The sequence below is a fragment of the Heteronotia binoei genome, chromosome 12 (genome assembly GCF_032191835.1).
Source record: "Heteronotia binoei isolate CCM8104 ecotype False Entrance Well chromosome 12, APGP_CSIRO_Hbin_v1, whole genome shotgun sequence".
Taxonomy (NCBI): Eukaryota; Metazoa; Chordata; class Lepidosauria; order Squamata; family Gekkonidae; genus Heteronotia; species Heteronotia binoei.
Window position 1 is genome coordinate 31,311,642 of NC_083234.1, and position 21,060 is coordinate 31,332,701.

The window sequence follows — 21,060 nt, forward strand, 5'->3', positions numbered from 1 at the left end:
CCTTTCACTCACTCTGACAAGCAACTCCCCTTTCGACACTTCATTTGCCCATCAGTTTCTTATGCCAAGTAACCAAGGGACCAACTGCCCCTCACTTCACAGAAACTGGATTGCACCATGCCAACAGCAGTGTTCCCAAGCACTTGGAATGTTTGTGAGTGTGCCATTTGTGAGTATGCCAGCAGCTCCCCCGTATCAGTTCAAAACCACAATCACGATTCAGTATAAATGTCCTGCTCAAGAATGACATGAGGAAATACAAAACTTAGGTATGCGATGACTCCACTCTGCCCCAGTTCTTTACCTCTGAAAATGTTTGCCTGTTTGAAGGAGCTCAGCACAGCCTGAAAGCTTGCCAAGTGGAAACAAGTCTAGATTGTCCTGTCAGTCAGATGTCTTGTCGATCCATCCTGTCAACCAAATGCCTGATTAGGTACTTGAAGTTAGTAATGGCTTTGGCCTTGGGCCTTTTTAAGCATCTGAGGGGAGGGTGGCTGTGGCTCAGCAGCAGAACCTCTGCTTTGCATGCCAAAGATCTCAGGTTCAATCCTCAGCATCTCCTGTTTAAAGGAACAGGTAGGACTGATGATGTGAAAGAGCTCAACCTAAGACCCTGGAAAGCCACTGCTGGTCTGAGTAGATAATTCTGACCCTTATGAACCAAGCAGAGGATTCGGTATAAGGCAGTGCCATGTACACAAAGCAGATCACAGCCGAATCCCTCTGCACCAATGTTCCCTCTAAGCTGCAGAGTCTTGTGAGCAAAAATTCTACTATGTGAGTTATTGGCATTAAAGTTGTGAGCTACTGCATGAATTAGTGTGCTCTGGGGCCACCTTCCTGAGCTAAGACAAAAATGTGTGAGCTGAAGGCTCACGCTAACTCAGCTTAGAGGGAACAGTGCTCTGCACTGCTTCCACTGTCTGAGTAGATAGTACTGACCCTGATGAACCAAGGAGAGGATTCGGTAAAAGGCAGTGTCATGTACACAAAGCAGATCACAGCTGAATCCCTCTGCACTGCTTCCGCTGTGATAAATGTTTATAAAATATCAGAGTTCTTCTGTACCTTGAGCTTTTCCACTGCTGGTTTAGGATATTTTAGGGCTGGGATTTAGGGGGACCTAAGTAAGTTGCTGGGCAATAGATTCAAGATGAACAAAAGGAAATACTTCTTTACTCAATGAGTCATTAAATTGTGCAATGGGACTTGCCACAAGCATAGATGGCTTTAAAAGGGGATTAAGGTGGATTCATGTGGGATAGGCCCATCAGTGGCGATGGTTACTAAAGGGCACCTCCATGTCAAGAGACATTAAACCTCCAATACCAGGAGGCAACATCAGAAGGCCTTGGCTTTTGTGCCCTATCTGTTGGCCCTCCAGGGCAAAATGGTTGGCTGCTATATGAAAAAGGATGTAGGACTGGATCATGGGTGACCAAACTGTGGCTCAGGAGCCACTTGTGGCTCTTTCACACATATTGTGTGGCTCTCAAAGCCCCCACCACCCAATTGTTTGGCTTGGAGAAGGCATTTCTCTCTTTTAAAATTACTTCGCCAAGCCAGCTGGCAGCTTGGAAAACACATATAAAGTTAAAGTTGCTTTCTTTCTACCTCCCCTCCCCCATTTTCCTTCCTTCCCTCCCTCCAACATGTCTTGTGTCTCTCAAATATCTGATGTTTATTCTGAGTCCGCTTGCGGAGAGGGTGGGATATAAATGGGAAGTAATAAATAAATAAACAAACAAACAAACAAACAAACAGCTGGCTCCTATGTTAAGCAAGTTTGCCACCCCTGGACTGATGGAACACTTAATCTGATCCACATGGTTTCTTCAGTTTCTTATGCCAGCGAGAGCATTTTAGAAAGGAACTGTTGTTACACCAGGAAGCAATACTTCTGTACCCTAACCTGGATGTCTCAGGCTACCTCAATCTAATCAGATCTCAGAAGCTAAGGAGGATTAGCCCTGATTAGTATTTGGATGGGAGACCACAGAAGGGTTGCTACAAAGAGGCAGGCAATGGCAACCCACCTCTGTTCACCCCTTGTCTTGAAAACTCGATGCGGTCACTGTGAATTGGCTGCTACTTGACAGCCCTATTCACCATGAATAGTTCTGCAGTTTAGACTTTCGCGTGAGAGCTTACTGATGTTAATGGAACAAGTGGTGGAGCCCTTCAGTAAAACTGATTGGCTTGACAGATGACACCTATGAAACAGTTGGCACATCCAGATTTTTCATTAGGATAGTTGTGAGAAAGTACTCAGAATGTAGCTTCTGCTCAGCCATCTGCTTCAGGCATTGGGGTCCAGTGAACAGCGAGGTCCAGACATGCAGCAAAATGCTGAAGGATGCTAGCAAGGGCTCCACTTCTGGAGTGTCCAGCCATGGCTCAGCTGAACCAAAGTCCAGTCATGGCTCAGATGAACAAATGCCCATTTGCTGCCAGGGAAGAAAATCCAGCTGGCCTGAGCTGTGGGTGGCAGAAAACTGGCTGCAAATAATAGCCCTCTTCTGTGCAGACACAGATTCTTTATGCTCAAGCAGCAATCCGGGCTAGGCTGGAGGTGGGCCAAGAGACAGCAGACGCCGCTCTTGCCTGGCTGTTCCCTGAGATGGCAACAAGTTCTTTGCTGAGCCATATCCAGAATCTGAACAAGATGCAACTCCAGTGAAGTCTTGGGAAGAGTGTTCACCTAGCATAAACTACTGACTCTCTCGGTAAGGAACGTGGTTTCTTGGAAGGCAAGCCCCTAAATCTGTTGGATCAAGCCTGAGCTATCCTACAGACACCAGAGATCAGAATCAGATGAAAAATATAAAGTGTGCTTCAGATCTTTGTGAGCTATAATAATAGATTTGGCCTACATATGTAGCAGAATATGCTGACTAAACAGACAGTTCCAGTACAGATCATGGAACTCTCTCATTTCCAGACACTCCGACTAACCTGTTCCCATGTGGAGGATGGAAAAGTCACCTCCACTGCAGAAGCAGGAGCAAGTGGGGTGGAGGTATACCCACGGCTTTTGTAGCAGGAACTCATTTGCATATTAGGCCACACACCCTTGTTGTAGCCAATCCCCCAAGAGCTTACAGTAGGCCCTGTAAGAAAAGCCTTGTAAGCTCTTGGAGGATTGGCTACATCAGGGGGGTATAGCCTAATATGCAAAGGAGTTCCTGCTACAAAAAAAGCCCTGGGTATACCCATGCTCTATCCCCATGCCACTTGTTGCAGAAGGGGTGGTATGATGAGAATCTTGCCCAATCAGAGCCTGGCAATCCCCACCTTCCTTTTCAACAGCTGATCCATGGTTCTCAGCTGATAAAATTTAAACAGCCATTAAAGAGATGAAAGAGAAGGGAACAAAGGGGGTGGTTATTTTGCTCCAGTTCAAAGGAGAAGGCCCTGGGAGCCACTCGGGTTGTATTTATTTTCCTTCCCCAGTTTAGCCTTACAAACTGTTGTGAGACAGAGCATCAATGTGCCCCAAGTTTCATGGCAGAACGGGATCTGAACTCAGGTCTACCAGATCTCAGGCCGACACTCTAATCATTACACCACACTGGGGCATGTACCAGGGACTGTCCCTATTCTCTGATCCCTGTCCCTGGTGAAATGCATTCCTCATTTTGAGGAGATTTTAGAAATGCCTTTTTAAGGTGCATCAGACTTCCTCAACTTTCCTCCCACATCTCCTCCCCTCAGCAGATGGCAAATATTGCCAACTTGTGTCTGAGTTAACAGATATTCTATAACAAGCAGAACATAGCTTGTAATGAGATTATGTATTCTGTTCAACTACTTATAAGTATTTTTTAAAAGAAAACTATTACAGTCAGGTTGCTAGTACAGTTCTTGCAGATGCCCATGCAAGGCAGGATATCACATATATTTTGTTCTGGTCTGCTTTGACCACACAAAGCTGCTTTCTACTGAATGAGTCCATCAAAGTCAGTACTGTCTACTCAGACTGGCAGTGGCTCTCCAACATCTCAGGCTGAAGTCTTTCACCTCACTTATTATCCAGTCCTCTTAACTGGAGATACCAGGGTTTGAAGCCGGGACCTTCTACATGCCAAAGAGATGCTTTTCTAATGAGCCGCAGCCTCTCCCCCAAGCCTCTAAGCACAGTGTTTAAGGCAATGTGTCCAGAGTGGAGGAGGAAAGGCATCCAAGGACTTGGTAAAAGAACAGCAGTGATTTGATTCGTACTAGGGGCATGTAGAAAAAAACACAAACAAACAGGATTTTTTGGGTTCAGGTATAGTGGACATTAGGGATTCCTGGGGTAAAAAACAAATTCCAATACCGATGTGGTATTTGGATTTGAGTTTTCTCCTCTTTCTGGCTCCATTATACCCTATGGGACCATGATGGGTGTCCTGTTTATTTGAGGTAGGGGCATCAACATTTCAGCATAGTTTCAGTGACCTTTCCAAGTTTCAAAAAGACTGGACTAGGGGGTTCAATTCTATGGGACCCAAAGAAGGTGCCCTTATCTTCCATTGTTTCTAATGGTGGGAAAAAACACCTCCAATGTCTAGTTCTTTGCATACTGTTTTGGTTTCCCACCTTCAAGGATGCTGCAGCAAGAGAAGCATTCAAAATCAGGATTGACTTCATCTGCCATCTGGACTCGGGCAGACCATTCCTGCAGCCCAACATTTGGTCACCTCTTTCTGCTGCATGCCTTTCCAGGCCTTAAGAAGTGTACACAGAACAAAGCTGCACTTCAGGAGGCTTTCACAGCAAGACATGATCCTTTTTTGAATCTAGTTCAGTCCTGAATGTTGCGAAAGCAAGGGGGGGATTGTTTCACCCCAGGGCGCTCTCAGACAGGCTCTTTAGATCAAGTTTTGAGTTTCATATGAACATATGAAGCTGCCTTATACTGAATCAGACACTTGGTCCATCAAAGTCAGTATTGTCTTCTCAGACTGGCAGTGGCTCTCCAGGGTCTCAAGCTGAGGTTTTTCACACCTATTTGCCTGGACCCTTTTTTGGAGATGCCAGGGATTGAACCTGGGACCTTCTGCTTCCCAAGCAGATGTGCTACCACTGAGCCACCGTCCCTCCCCAGTAGGTGCCATGTTATTACATATTTTCCCACAGTGCCCCTCACTTTTAAAGAAAATTCCCTAGCACACTTTTGCTCAATACCGGTATGTGGAAAAATGGCTTCACATACAAAAAAAGGAAGAAGTTGAAATGGGCAGGAAAAACAAAGTGACTCATTACAAAGCACTACAAACAGTTCAGGCGTGATCTGCTACAATTTAGAAATGCAACCAACCAATCAACAAAACCTCAAGAAATATGGTTAAAAAAGGATCATGCCTTCATAAAAATGAGACAAAAATGCTTGTGCTTTAAGAACCCTGAAATTGAGGGGGGGAATCCAAATCTGTTCTCCATTAGACACCAAAATGGACTGAATACAGTAGCACCTTAGAGACTAACAGGATTTTCAGGATCTCAGCCTTGGGCGTCAAAATTGTTTGTTACAAGGACTGGATCTGACATGAATGCCACTTCGTTGGGCTGGGCTGCGTGTCTCTTAAAATGAAATGCCAGGTACAGGAGATATAAACTTTATAAAGGATGTAGGCAAACCCAATTAACAATATTATATTTGTCTCAAAATACAATCATATTTTAAACATTATTTATCTTATTCAACTTATAGCCTGCTTCCCCCAAAATGGCTCAGAGCAGGTAACAACATCTGATAAATATACAGTTAAAAGCTTTCAAAACATAACATATAATTACTCAAAAACCATAAAAACAAGAAAATCAATATGGCAATTAACATTCTTGCAGTTTTTCCTCAAAGTACCTCCCTGATGCTCAGCCTTCCACTTCTACTGCCTATTTCTCATTAGCACTGGGCAGGGCATTTTTTGAAGAAAAAGCCCAGCAGGAACTTATTTGCATATTAGGCCACACCCCCTCACACCAAGCCAGCCAGGACTGCGTTCCTGTGTGTTCCTGTTAAAAAAAAAAAAAGCACTGCCACTGGGACAATATACAAGGGGCATAATGACTAGCTTCTGTCATTTGACAAGAAAGGTAATGCCAATTACTTGTGGGCTGGATAGAGCTGGTTCTGGTCTGTGGGCCATATGTTTGACACTCCTGGAATAAGCTTTCAAGAGTCAAAACTCCCTTCCTCAGACATGAGTAGGAATGGAGATCAGTTCCCAGGGCTTTTTTTGTAGCAGGAACTCCTTTACATATTAGTCCACACACCCCTGATGTAGCCAACCCATGGCCTGCTGTAAACTCCAGGAGGATTGGCTACATCAGGGGTGTGGGGCCTAATATGCAAAGGAGTTCCTGCTACAAAAAAAGCTCTGGGAACTGATCTCCATTCCTACTCAAGTCTGATGAAGAGAGCTCTGACTCTCAAAAGCTTGTTGGTCCTGGACCCTAATCTAACAATTCTACTGCAGATAAAACATAGCTATCCTCTGGAACTATCAATATGGACTAAGAGCCCATCTGAAAGACATAGCAACATCCCTTCAGTCCATATATAATGGAGTCTCCTTTCTGACTTTGCCTGTCTGCACTGCAGGCCCATGGAACACAAACCACTGGTGCTGAACATGTCTGACCTACCACCCCAGCAGATTCCACCCCAAAATGCTGTAGAGTAGGAAGCAGAAGCTGTTGTTGGTAACAGCAATCTCTCCTGCCCCCTTCTTTGGTCCTTAGACACCAAAATAGGATGTGACAAGATGTGTTTGTTTCACCAGAGCTGGGCAGCATCCAAGTCAAAGCTGGAAATTTCACTTTGCTGTTACTCCTCTTTGCCATTAGCCCTTGGACCCTGTGTGGTAGACAGATGAGACAGTCCTCTCCCATCATCTTGCTTATCTTGGAATAGTTTGGTCCACAGGAGCGACAGAGGCCAGTGAAAACATGCACCAATATGTTCTCGGGGCTGGGTAAGATGCATTGTGGCCCATGAGAAATGCCAAAATGCTGCCTTTCCCCCTCTGCCCATGGTGGAAATCAATCTGTATTCACTGTACAACTTTCGCTTAATACCATTCTGCTCAAGAGGGACTAGACAGGGCTGCCCAATCTCACACATCTGGATTGCAGTGATAAGAGTGCTGAAAGAAATCTATGGGTTTAAAAAGAGTTCATTTCTTCCAGCAGCCTCTGACTTTACCTCTGTTCTTTCCCCAATTCGCTGTCTGATCTGCCTCCAAGACCTTAGACCCCAGCTATCTAGTTTAGCCCTGCCAATCCAAGCTGAGGTGCTTTGGCTTGATTAAACTTGGTTCTTGGAATGCTTCCCAGAAGTTCCCATAAAAATCTTGAGAAAACCTTGGTGAAGGTGATCTGAACAGCAGCACAGCTCAGTTTCAAATTGAAGGGCTGAGTGAGAAGATCGGCCTTAAAACTGGGTGCCTCCCTTTCAAAGCAGATCTCCCTTCAGGAGGACTGGAAAAGCTAGATGTAAACGATCCCCTCCCCCAAATGGCTGACTGAGTGGAAGTTCCAACTAGCTGGGAGACAGTAGCCCTATGTAATCTGCTTGGCTCTCCAGCTGCAGATGAATGCCTAGTTTAAAAATAAAGTTTCCTTAAATAGAGGATGAGACCAAGACATCTTCCCTTCATTCTTCAGAAACAATGCTTCTATCTGGCCCAGCCACATGAACAATACGCCCCCCCCCCCAACTTCCTGCCATTTCCTGTGACATCAGAGCAAGCGCTGGCCATCTCGGCTTGGCAGCATGCCTTGCAATGCGTTGGCTGTTTGATGTTTGAGAAAAACGGCTGCCAACCCACAGAGGCTGAAGGACAAGGATACTTTGCGGATTTTGGGAACATCTGGAACAAGGTCGACTTCAGCAGCACCTTGAGAGATCAACAAACTTTCCCAGTGTGTGAGCTTTCACACGTCAAACCTCAATTTGTCATTTGTAGGGCTTTTTGTTGGCCTCTAAGGCACTACTGGACTTGAATTTTGTTGCGCTACTGCAGGTTAACATGGCTACCCACCTGAAAGTATCTTCTGAAACAATGGCGAAATACTTTAAAAAAAAGAAAAGAAAAAGAAAGAAACCCCTTGTATTCCTCCCTCCAGATGCTAGGAGCCCACCCCATGAGTGGTATACGAAGCATTTGGGTTTAATATCTGCATGCTCCTAGCAACATTTTTGCCGGTGATGGTAATGGGGGTGGTGGTGGAAGGCCAATCTGGGCACACAGTGGGGGCAGCCGGCCTCCTATGAGCAGAGCCCTTTGTCTGCCCAACCATGACATCTTCCTCTGTGGGTTGAGCTGCCACGGAGGTTAGTGACCCGCGCCTGGCTTAACATGGGAAGCAGCCCTAAAATCATGTTAGATTTGTATTTGCTCAGAAGACCTGATAAAAAGCTTCACTGTTCAGAAGTCTTAAGCCAAGAGCTCAGGGACCCCAGAGGACAGAGCCACATTCATACACCCGCTAATCTATCAGCACATCCCACGTGGCACCGGCCAAAGTCTCCTCCGGTCAAGGCTGCATCCCACACTGCATTCCAACACCCACCAGCTGCTACGCATTCACGACCCAAATGGAGACCATCATCAGTGCCGTACAGGGGAAAAACCAAACCAGTCTTCAGCAGTGCCTGCAGACAGGGCCTGCCAAAAACACATCCTGGGTCAAGGCATTCTTACATGTGTGTTGTGTGCTTGTGTGGATGCAAATATCCAAAGCTACAAAACCCTGCCTTTACATAACCAGCACGTTAGGGAACCCTAGGAAGGCTGCCTCTGAACAAGTACGAAGGGCAGAGCCTTTCTGATCACTTCATCCCTCTCTGTGCATGTGGGTCTAAGTGTGTGTGAGTGATCTAGGTGCATCCGGACAAGCTGAAACACAATCTGCTTTCTTAAACAGAAAGGAAACTTTATTACTGTTGATTAAACTAGAGCACGGACATGGAAAACAGCTATCATGCCTACTGGCTACAGATCAAAGGAAAAAAACATAGGCCTAAACTAGGGTATGAAACAAGACAGTTTACCTCTGATGGCACACCTGGCTGCTATGATGAAAGAAGCAGACCAAGCCTGCTTTCCGATGCGCTACGTGTTTATTTTCAGCATTACAACTGTGCTCCCAGTGGCCCCCCTTACCTCATCCCAGCCCTGTTTAAATCCCCCGTCCATACACCTGGCGCTCATCTCCCTTAAAGGGGCTGACGCTCTCCCCTAAATCGTCACAGCTGCTGGAGAGTAAATATACTCCCAGACCCCCCTACTGCTTCTCTGCAGAGAGTCAGGGTCCCAGCGTAAGCTCACAGCATTTGAACAAAGAACAAAGGAAAAGTCAGCCTTTCAAGCCTTCCTACCTTCTTTGGTGGGAGCCTATCCCAGTTCAGATTTAGGGGACCTGCCCCACATAAGCAGATATGCCCAACCGCCTCCAATCATGACAGATCTCATGTAGCTCACACCTTCATACCTCAGATCATGTTTTACAGCAGTCATCTAGCTTTCCCCCCTGAGCTGCAACTCATCTCCAGCCCTCACTGACCTCTGGGTGCATTTTATTGCCCTCTTCCTTGAGAAAATAAATTGCTGTTATGATCTCAGGAATTCCTTAAAGCTTTTCAAAGCACCTTATATCGCTGAATCCAGAACAGGGGAGACTTTCACGTCCTCCAAGACTCGGTCCCAGGCCATGTTTTCAGTTCCAGGGACAAACCCCCAAGGCCCTTATAAATAACACCATTTCAGCTGGGCTGAGGAGCTCTTCTAGCAAATTGCGCACCATGTTGTTAGAGAAATAACACCACTTAAAAACTTCTGTCTTTGCTTTCAGAAATGTCTTCTGCTTGCTCAGAGCTCAGCAGACTGTGCAGAGGTCATGTGATCACTTTGCCATGAACGTGGTTGGTAGCACATTTCACACTGACTGCCAGGGCTACTGAACATTGGTGGCTACTAGCCATGGTGACTAAAGGAGGTTGGACCAGATGACCCGGGAGGTCCCTTCCAACTCTATTATTCTATGATTCCACAATCAGAGGCAGTAAACCTCTGAGTACAAGTGTTAGGAGGACACAACATAAGGAGAAGACATATGTCCTGTTATCAGGCATCCATTGTGGTTGGCCACAGTGTAAGACAGGATGCTGGACTAAATGGAGCACTTGTGTGATCCAGCAAGACTCTTCTTAATTCTGTGATCACCTGATTATAGAGATGAGCTCCATGGGACACATTGGCAGCTTTAGAGAGTATCACATATCCACTGTATTCCTGTTCCTAAATCTCCAGGAATTTTCCAGACAGGTGATGACAAGCCTATCACATTCTGAAACCAGGTTGAACTGCAAGCAGTGTACACCTGTACTGTCAGTCACAGATCCCCTGCAGAAAGCCATGCAATGCATATTATCATAATGCTAATCTGATCATCTAACTTAGTGTTTAATCAACCCCCTGAACCACCTGAGCCAGGAGACCAGGACTCCAACTTCTACCTCCTTCACAACATTACCTCCAGAGGATGCAAATGTTAACTACAACCCAGTGGTTTTGGTGCTGTCACCAAATGCTGCCGTTTTCTCAAGGAAGTGGTTTCCAATGGAGAAATACATTCTTACAAAATGATGAGACCGCTGATGTTTGTGTGAGTGAATGCCATTTGGTTTAAATGATCCAGATATCTTCTTCCTCAGGCTTCTGAGCCTTCTACTAAGATCAAAAATAGTTTTACAGGTGTCTTTTATTGTCTGGTTGTGCTTGCCAAATGGCAAGGCGGTGGGGTTGTGCTAAATTAACCTTACTATTCCCTAACCATGATCCAATGAAAAGGGGCGATTTTGCTTCTGATCTCATTCTTGTATTCATGCTTTTGGGGCTTTTTTTGTATATCACACTGAACCCCATTTGAACATATCTTCTAATTTTGCCATAGGCTAAGAGACTCAGACCATGGTCCAACCTAGTTCCATACTGTATACTTTGATGGCAGCAGCTTTGATGGCAGATGGGAAAAAGGTATTCCCAGCTCTGGCTACCTGAGCTTCTAAAAACAAAGATGCCAGGGACTGAACCTGGGATCTTCTGGATGCAAAGAATAGGTGCTCCACCACAGAACAACAGTCTGTCTCCAACCAACATGAAAGATAACAGCATACAGTTTTCAATGGGAGGCATTCCTCCTTTACTCCCCAGTACTAATGTCCTGTGCTCAAGGAATTAGTTCTGTTCTGGATCAGAGGCTTTCCATCTAGTCATGATAAACTGCCTCCTTAAGTCAATTGTAACTAAAAAAAAATCACTTTAAGCAGCCCAGCCATTCTCACATCAATAGGAAAAACGTCCTTTTGTTTAACTTAGACAGAGCAATAGAGCAATTAACAGGCAGCTTTTATTACCTTTTATCGGTTTCCCACGCAAATGCTATCCAGAGCAAATGTTCTTTCCATTTGTTTATTTCACTATTTTCCCATTGGACCCCAACCTTGTATCGCTTTACATTTTTAACCAATGCCCACCAGCTATGTGCAGTTCTCCTCAATGTACCCCATTCCTTTGTCTGAAGCTGACACATGCATACAAAAGCTTACATTCTGAATAAAACTTTATTGGTCTTAAAGGTGATACTTGACTCCTACTTTGTTCTACTGGATCAGACCAACATGGCTGCCCATCTGGACCTAACCCTGGATGGATGTGGATCTTGACAAATCCATTAGGGAGCAGCGGAACAGAATACGTCAAGACAGGTGGAGTCTGGAGCATTAAATGCTTTTGGAGAGGCATCAGCTGCTGCTGATTTGCTTTTTTTTTTTTACAAAAACTTTCCTGTTCTCCAAACAAGCTATTTCATCCCAAAGTTTAAAATTACACATGGAGCTATGTTATACCGCAAGGGTGGCCCAACTTGCTTAACGTAACATATAGAATAAAGCTCAGATGTTTGAGAGGCTCAAGACAGGAAGGAAGGAAAACAGACGGGAGGGGGGGAGGGAGAAGGGACAGAGAGCAACTTTAACTTTAAATGCATTCTGCAAGCCACTGGCTGACTTGGCTTGGAGAAGTGGGGGCTTTGAGAGCCACACAATATTTGTTTAGTTTATACCTTGCCCTCCCCTCCAACGCAGGCTCAGGGCAGCTTACAGGCCAATATGTATGAAAGAGCCACATTTGGTTCCTGAGCCACAGTTTGGCCACCGCTGTTATACTGTGTCTTATTGACCACTGCGAGTTCCCTACAGTCTCAGGAACAGTTTTTTAAAATTAAATATTCCCTACCTACTTCTGATCCTGTTAACTAGAGATGCCAGGGATTAAATCTGGGACCTTCTGCATGCAAAGCAGATGCTACAGAGTTGAGCCATGGCCTATCCCAGAAGGCATGACAAACTAGTCCTCTAGGCAAACCAACCACTGGCCTCCATTTGATTTCAGCTCGGGCTCTGAAAGAAGGATTAATTCACCAATTGGGTTTGAATGATGTGAAGCCTCCATCCTTAGGGGAGGGACGGTGGCTCAGTGGTAGAGCATCTGCTTGGTAAGCAGAAGGTCCCAGGTTCAATCCCCGGCATTTCCAACTAAAAAGGGTCCAGGCAAGTAGGCGTGAAAAACCGCAGCTTGAGACCCTGGAGAGCCGCTGCCAGTCTGAGTAGACAATACTGACTTTGATGGACCGAGGGTCTGATTCAGTATAAGGCAATTTCATGTGTTCATATCATCTTTCATCCCATATTACAGCCAAGACGAATCAGCAGAGTCAACTGCAGCCAGAAACCCAGGTGCACCTCTCCTGAGTTTCTCCACTGCTGTACCATCTGTGTTTACAAGACCCTGGAGACTATGACTCACCTAATGAAGTAGCAGCAAAAAATGAGGCTAAGGACGAAAACGAAGATGCCGGTGCCGAAAATCACCATGTAGATGTTCAGTGGTAAATCCTGGAAGGTGATGGGAGGCATGGTGCAGGATTTGTTGGTATAAATCAACCCCAAACCACAGAAGCATCCTTGGAGCAAGGAAAGAGACAGAAGACAAATCACCAGATTGAAGACAGACAGAACACAGGAGGAGGATGTTCTTTACCTCAGCAATAAATTTTCATCCATCTCTTCTCCTCCGATTCTAATATAATTTAGTATATATACTGAGGAATAGCCAGAACTGGTTGACATATTTAAAGAATTTATATTCTGCCTTTCAACATAAATGCCCTCAAGGTTTGTAAACAAAACTGATAAAGAATGAAGAACATAAACATACAGGAATGGACCTGCTCAATCAGATTGAGTCCATTTAGAGCTCACCATCAAATTTCCAATGGTGGCTAAACAAATGCTCCCAGAAGCCCATTTATTTATTTTGGCATTTATATCCTGTTTTTCTCCTTACTGGTGACCCAAAGCAGCTTGCAACATCTTTTCCGTCCCTCCCTTTCCCTTCTGCTAGGGTTACCAACCTCCAGGTGGGGCCTAGAGATCTCCTAAAATTAGAACTGATCTCCATGCAACAGAGATCAGTTCCCCTGGAGAAAATGGCTGCTTTGGAGGCGGACTCTATGGCATTATACCCCACTGAGGTCCTGCCTCTTCCCATGCCCTTCCCTCCCCAGGTTCCACCCACAAATTTTCCAGTAATGTCCCAACCCAGAGCGGGCAACCCTGTCTCTGACCTACAGATCTTGAGTTGTATCAATCAATCCCAAATAGGAGTAAGAGGAGGAAAAGAAGAATTCAAGCCACAGAGACCAGGCTATACCATATTAGGGATGATGTCTTGTCACAGGCTGCCTGAACTCTAATGGCCTGAACAAGGGATTCAGCTAACAAAAGAATATTCGCTGGCTTGGAATCCATTAATAATGTAGTAATTAAAATATCTAGGGGAAATTTCATTTTGCTGGCACTTAAGTGGTTTGATCCATTTCTCTCTAGCCTCCCTATACCATGGGCATTTAAACAGATCATATTTCACACAGCTCACAACATTGTTCTCCCGTCTTCTGTTTTATCCTCACAACCACTACCCTGTTAAGATTATGTTGAGTGAGAGTGACTGACCGGGAATCACTCCTCAAGCTTCCACCGCAGAATGGGGATTCGAACTTGAATCTCCCAGATCCTAGTCAGACACTCTAACCACTACACCATGCAGGATCCAAAGCCTTCTCTTGCTGTTGTCTCCCACATGCTAAGGCACATCACCTCTGAGCTTTCATTGCTATTGATAGACTGCTCCTCAATTTGTCTAGTCCCTTTTGAAGGTGAAATAAAATACAAGCAAATCAATGTTAAAAATCTCCAATGAATAATAATTTGGAAGCAACAAAATCACATCCATATGCCATGAGAATATGATGAGCAGCACAGAAAATAACTCTTCATTACTGTTTGAAGTATCAAAGAACAGGACAATCTTTGCATGGGGCCTAAATGATGATGGCACCCACTAGTATGATAAGCTCCAAAGTCCTAGGGTTTGGGCCACCAGAGAAGAGGCCCTGCCCTCTCTTAGACAGACCCTTTTCTCATTTCTGAAGGTTTGTTTATAGCATACTAAGACCACTGAGGTTTCAGTTCCCAGACTTCCACAGAAGTTTGCTGGATGGCCTTCAGCCAGTCATCCTCTTTCCCAAACTTACGTCACTGCCTCTCCTTCCTGTTATGTGCTTTTGTTTAATTGCCATTTTTATTTCTAGGAAACTTGTTTTAATGGTTTGGATCATTTACCACCTTGGGGACCCCAAGTGGATGGAAAGGAGGCATATAAATTGTTTAAATTTATGTTTATTTATATTTGTTACAGTCTGCCTTTCTCACTGAGAGCGAAGACAGACTAAGCGATGTAAGTTAGTGCAATTGACAGAATAATGCATCTGATAGGCTAAGTCATAGGACAAACTGAAATCTGAGAATGAAGCTTAAATATTTGTCAAAAATTAACAATGCCAGGAATGTAGGAAGAGCAAGATAACACATGGCAAACAGATAATATACGCTATACACAGTAGAGTAGCCCATGTTCTCTTTATTAAATCACCTTCTTGAATCATCATTATCATCAGTAATAAATAAAAGCCCTACTGTGGCGGCAAATCTGAGGATTTTCATTGGTTGGATGTGGCCTATGCAGGATTGACTCATACTCTGTCTCTGGCATGCCACTGGCTGATTCTGCTCTCTCCTGCCCACCACTGGCCCCATCAGGTGAGAACTCCACCAGACAGCCACTGACCTCTGAGGGAGACAGTTCTCTGCTGACAGGTTTTCCTCAGGGCTTACTTGATCACTACTGCCTCTCTTCAGGGCCCGTTGTAGGAAGTCCGGGACAGTCTCTCTCCCCCCCTCCTCCCAAACAACGCTTCCACAAAGCAAACAGTGAAGCAAACAATAAACTGTGAGAGACAGGTTCATGAGGCAAACAGTAGCAGTTACTTCTCTTCAACTGACAGAAAAGGAATGTCAGTCTTCCTTTGTGGTCTCCCATCCATTTATTAACCATAGCTTAGCTTCCAAGCTCTGATGAGATTGGGCTAGCCTGGGCTAGCAGGCTGCTACAGCGATCCCTTTAAACAATTGTTTAAAGGTACAATTGTTTTATGTTAAAAATAAGCAGCAGTCTTGTGGCATCTTAAAGACTAACAAGGCTTTATTCCAACATAAGCTTTCACATAAAGCTTATTGGGTCTTTTAGATACTTTAAGACTCCTGTTCCATTTGCACCAACAGACAAATAAGGCCATCCTTCCTGAGACAGCTTCAAAGTGAACACTCTAAAGAGAATCCTGCAATATTGACTCTTGCAAATTCGTTCTTCATCTACATGTGTGCTTATGCACTCTGGCACTCAATCCTCCGTATGCTACACTGATTAGGTTATGTAGCTAAGTCAACAGTGGAATAGGTGACTGATCAAACACCTGAAGAAATCAAAGAAGGTACAGTATCTTGTGTTCACTGCCTTTGATCTTGAAAATGCAACTGTACAGCAGTGCCATTAACTCCCTCTGTCTCTTCCCAACGCTGCCCTGCCTGAAACAATGAATGGGTGATCAAGGTGACCTCTGAGACATACTCTTCATGACTGCAGTATGACTGGCTTGGTCATTACAGCCAATCCAAAACCAGAAGCAGAATTTTGTACACACTTCTGTACTGCAAAAAGGCACCCCCCCCTAAGTGTTTTTTTTTTTTGTGGGGGAGGAATGGGCTCAAAAGAGCATGGAATGATTTACTGGGAGGGAACACAGCAGCTTGTTGCCCCACAACTAAGAGGAAGGGTTCATTTACCAATCTGATATTGTGCTGGAACCATCTGATTGACAACATGGTGCTATGACAACATTATTTCTGTAATGGGATCCCTGATTGTTTGGGCTCATTCAAAGAGGGATAGAGAGAGAAAAGACTGGAACCAAAGCAAACCATTCGTGACTAGTCCATCAGAGCAAATGGCCCACATCTCCTGGAGTCTCAGGGAAAGGATGGCTATCAAAGGCTCCTGCAAGAATGTATTCTAAGCCCAGGGCAAACTTGTTTGGCTCAAAACCAGATGGTCTGGGATGCAGCAAGAATAGGGAGCTGCTTTACCATCATGAAAGGAAGGTGGGTAAATTGTGTGATCAGAACAGAACAACTGTAGCTGCCTTCAAATAACCATAACATATTTAAACATTTTTTTCTTATATGAGAAAAAAAAACCCCCTAAAGCACCAGAAACATTCATGCAATTGTATAACATAATGTGCAACCAGTCTGAAAAATGAAGAATTCAAAATTCAACAATTCTATTTATCTTTGACTGGACTGCTGGTGAGGGAAAAGATGGTCTGTAGAAAGCTCAGGTATTAACATAAGAAAAACTCTGCTGGATCAGACCAGTGGTCTGAGAAAAACTCTGCTGGATCCATTCTAGTATCCCACCTCACACAGTGGCCAGTTACCCCAGAGGTCCAAAAACAGAGCACAAGGCCAAAGCAGTCTATTTTTTTTAATTGAGACCTTTCTCCAAGAAAATCAGGGTAACATACATAAGAGGAGCCCTGCTGGATCAGATCAGCAGATTATCTAGTTGGCATCCTGTTTCCCACAGTGGCCAGTTTGATGACTCAGAGGGCCTACAAGCAAGGCACAGAGGCCAAGGTCTCTATCTGCTGTTGCCATGTAGAAACTGGTATGCAGAGGTATACTACTACCAACCATGGAGCTTCTTTTCATAGTCATGGCAAAATGCTACAAGGGACCTGTCTGTTGATTCCCTTTTAAAGACTTCTAATCTAGTGGCCACCACTATGCCTTGTAGCACTGAGTTCCGTTATAAAACTAGGCATTGTGTGAAGTCACACGGAAGCTGCTCAGTTTGGTGTGCCCAGAAGACCAGCACCCTAGGCAATCATGTAGTTTGCCTAGTGGCAAAGCCGGCCCTGGCTGGTCTGCAAGAGAAACCAGCCATGGCTGATGTGAGCGCTCCCCATTATCCCGGCTGATCCTTCAGCAGACTTCTGGTGTGTCAGTTTGGTGTAGTGGTTAAGTGTGCGGACTCTTATCTGTGAGAACCGGGTTTGATTCCCCACTCCTCCACTTGCACCTGCTGGAATGGCCTTGGGTTAGCCATAGCTATCGCAGGAGTTGTCCTTGAAAGGGCAGCTGCTGTGAGAGTCAGTCCCACCCACCTCACAGGGTGTCTGTTGGGGGGGGGAGAAGATATTGGAAATTGTAAGCAGCTCTGAGTCTCTGATTCAGAGAGAAGGGTGGGGTATAAATCTGCTCCTCCTCCTCCTCTTCTTCTTCTTCCCCTTTAAAGTTTAAAGGAACTGCATAAGCCTGCTCAACAAACACCTGAGAGGCCAGAGCAATCTGCTCCCATCTCTCTGCTGTTTTCAGATCTACCCCAAATCCTTGAATATATCTGGGATTTTCTCAGGACTTTTGTTTTCCCGACAAAACTCAGATTCATTCGGGAAGCCAAAATATACCCCACCAAAAATACCAATAAGGTATTTATCGGGTATGTTTTCAGCTTGGGTAGACCTGAATGCATGCCCCTGGTGCAGACCCAGTCACAGCAGTGCTCGTTCTTGTTCATCAGCTCCAGAAGCTACAGCAGAGACAAAGATGGCTTGCCTGGAACAGCCGTCTGTTTCCTAGTCAAAAATAGAAAATGATTAAAACATGATCAAATCCACTATATAAAGCGTCACGCCACAACAAGAGGTTATGTTGCCGTTTTCTCTGAGAATCGGAACAGCTGGAGTTGGTTACAGGAAAGCTTGTTTGAAAGTGGAGGGGGGAAAATAACAAACCCAAGTGACAATTAATAGCCATTCAGAAATCATAAACAATATATTAAGGGAAAAAATAGAATGGCTGAGCAGGGGTCCAATTCTCTGGCAGAAACGAGCCTCTCTCTCTATTAGCAGTTGCTGAGCACCGGCCATTCAGCACCAAGCAACCCACTTCTTCCACAAAGACTTCAAGGAGAAATTGGTATCTTAATTATATAAAGAATAGAAATGCGCCTATGGAAGGACTTAATCCTGGGAGAAGGCAGTGAGCAGCTGGTACAGAGGGTTCAAACAAAGTTGATGATTATTGTGTGGGTGGCAGTGTGGACTGGACCCCCAAAAGATGTGCATGCTTGTGTGCACACACAAACACTATACCACCGTGAGGATTGCTTTCTAGGATATATGTGAACATATAGGTGCGGAAAGCAAAGAGAATGTATTGCGTGAGTGCAGGGCTTTTTTTCTGGAAAACGCAGTGCTGGAACTCTCTGGAGGGAAATGATGGAGAAACATACAGGTGTCCCCATGAACTTTTAAATATTTCTTTGAGAATTTTGTTTCCATAAAGAGGTTCTGGAACTCCGTTCTGCCACATTCCCCCAGAACAAAAGCCCTGTGTAAATGTATAGTGAGGGCTGGCCCTGAACACCCCCTCTGCCCAAAAACACTGTGGTGAGGGCTGTGCAGGTATGCTTTCCTCAAATGTAGAGTTGGCCAGTCTCCAAGGGGTGGCTGGAGATCTTCTGGAATTACAACTGGTCTCCACACTACAGAGATAAGTTCCTCCAGAGAAAATGGCTACTTTGAAGGTTGGACTTTAAAGCATGGCATCCCGCTTTCTCTTCTCCTCAAGCTCTACTTTCTTCAAGCTCCACCTCACAAATCTCTAGGAATTTCCCAACCCAGAGCTGGCAACCTTACATGGCTGAGGAACTTTCCTGGTAGCAGAGGATAACATGCAAGTGCTAGGCCCCCACATACACATATGCCTTAATCTGAATCAGACCACTGGTCCCAAAAGGTCAGCCTTGTCTACTCAAGACTGGCAGCTGCTCTCCAGGGTCTTACCTCACCTACTATCTGGTCCTTTTAGCTGGAGACGCTGGGGGCTGAACCGGACATCTTCCACTGAGCCATAGCCCCTCCCAGGCAGATGGGGGTGGTGAGGATACTGATGGCCAAAGGAAAGCAAGCACAGTTTAGATTTGGTCAGGCAATACTAGGACTTTCCCTGTCAGATGATCTTAGGGAGGCCCACCATAGTATCCTGAGAGTACTTGGACCGCAGTGCAGATGTACCCAGGATCCACCAGTCTCCTGATTCCGTGGACATGCCCAGATATGGGACAATGGTCCTGACAGAACGGGATGACAAGTCTCCTTAGGGTGCTCTTGCTGGCTGATGGAGCTGCTGAGTAAGAGCCCCATGGGGAGGTTTCTACCAGGCTAATTTCCCCCCTCTATCTCATATCCAACCCAGAGGATGAGGCATCCCTTTGCTTCTGGTGCAAGAGGAGAGGGGAATGAAGCTCAGTTTGGGTGCAAATAGTATTCAAATATCCTCTCCCAGCTACCAGCACTTCTGAATCCAACATCAGGGAAGGAAACCGAGGTCAGCAGAAGCTTTCTTAGAATGCAGTCCTCCCACCCCCTCACCAATAATCAAGGCCTGTCTTGAGTCTTTGCTACTGCAAGTAGGCTTATGAAGACGATTTGCCATCAAATTCCAGCTGCGCTCTTTCTCCTGTAGAGAAAACACAAGCAAGAGTCTCACAGCGCCTGAAAGATTTAACAGGTTTATTGAAGAAGCTTCTGAGGGCTCTAGTCCACTACATTAGATGCAGGATCGTTTAAGAAAGGTCAACTTGCACAGAGCTGCTGTGCCGAGGCAACGGTGCAAGTCTTGCTTTGGTAGAAAATACCAAACCTGAACTGGGTACCACTGACTCAGAAGGAGACTGACTCTGTTCCAAGAGAATTCAGTTTCATTCTGCAGGGGAATGAGTGTTCAGCTAGGATTTGGGAGACCCAGGCTCCAATCCCCACTCTGCCATGGAAGCTCGACAGGTGACCTTGAGTCAGTTGCTCACTCTTGGCCTCACTTTTCTCACAGGGCAGTGGTTGTGAGAATAAAACAGAGGACAGAAGAACAAAACAAACTGGTCTGGGTCCCCACTGGAAAAAAAGGGATGGCATAAAACAAAAAAATCATGTTTGGTGGATTGCTATTGCTTGTGTATGTGCACAGAAGTGGGGAAATGATACAATGCAATCCCATGTAGACTGGAGCAGTTCTGCACTCAGACCTGTAGCTGCTAAGTATTCTGTTCTCAATTGCTGAACCATTCCCGTAAGCTTTCAAATGTCATGCATTTGAGAGGACAAATCCATTTGCCATGGGGATGCTGCCAAAAAACCAGATTCCCCGTAGCAAACCCAGTTTTATGTCAGAAAGTTGGAGCCTTTCTTCAATTCCTCAGTTCAAGATCCCACCCTGCTGGTGAGAGTCGATTTAGTTTATTTTCATCATGCCCTTCTTTCAAACACTGGTTTCCCTTCCTCATTCTCTCTGTTCAACAGTCCTGAGCAGGAGGTTAGGCTGAGACAAAGGGTGTGAGTGGTCCAAGATCACCCGCTGAGCTTCATGGCAGAACAGGGATTTGAATTGAGATCTCCCAGATTACAGCTCAGCATGCTGGCCACTGCACCCCACCAGTTCTCCAGGAATGTGCAGCAACCGTAGCTTGTTTTCCAAGGAGGTATTCCATC

General features: G+C 45.2%; 1 protein-coding gene across 2 annotated transcripts in view; it reads right to left on the bottom strand.

The window, feature by feature from the left end:
• Positions 1–21,060, bottom strand: part of RNF122 (ring finger protein 122) — a 45,574-nt gene that overhangs the window by 8,730 nt on the left and 15,784 nt on the right. For both annotated transcript variants that reach the window (XM_060251728.1, XM_060251727.1), the window contains exon 2: positions 12,858–13,014. In XM_060251728.1, the coding sequence (XP_060107711.1) occupies positions 12,858–13,014 (157 nt within the window). The remainder of the gene's footprint in view (positions 1–12,857; positions 13,015–21,060) is intronic.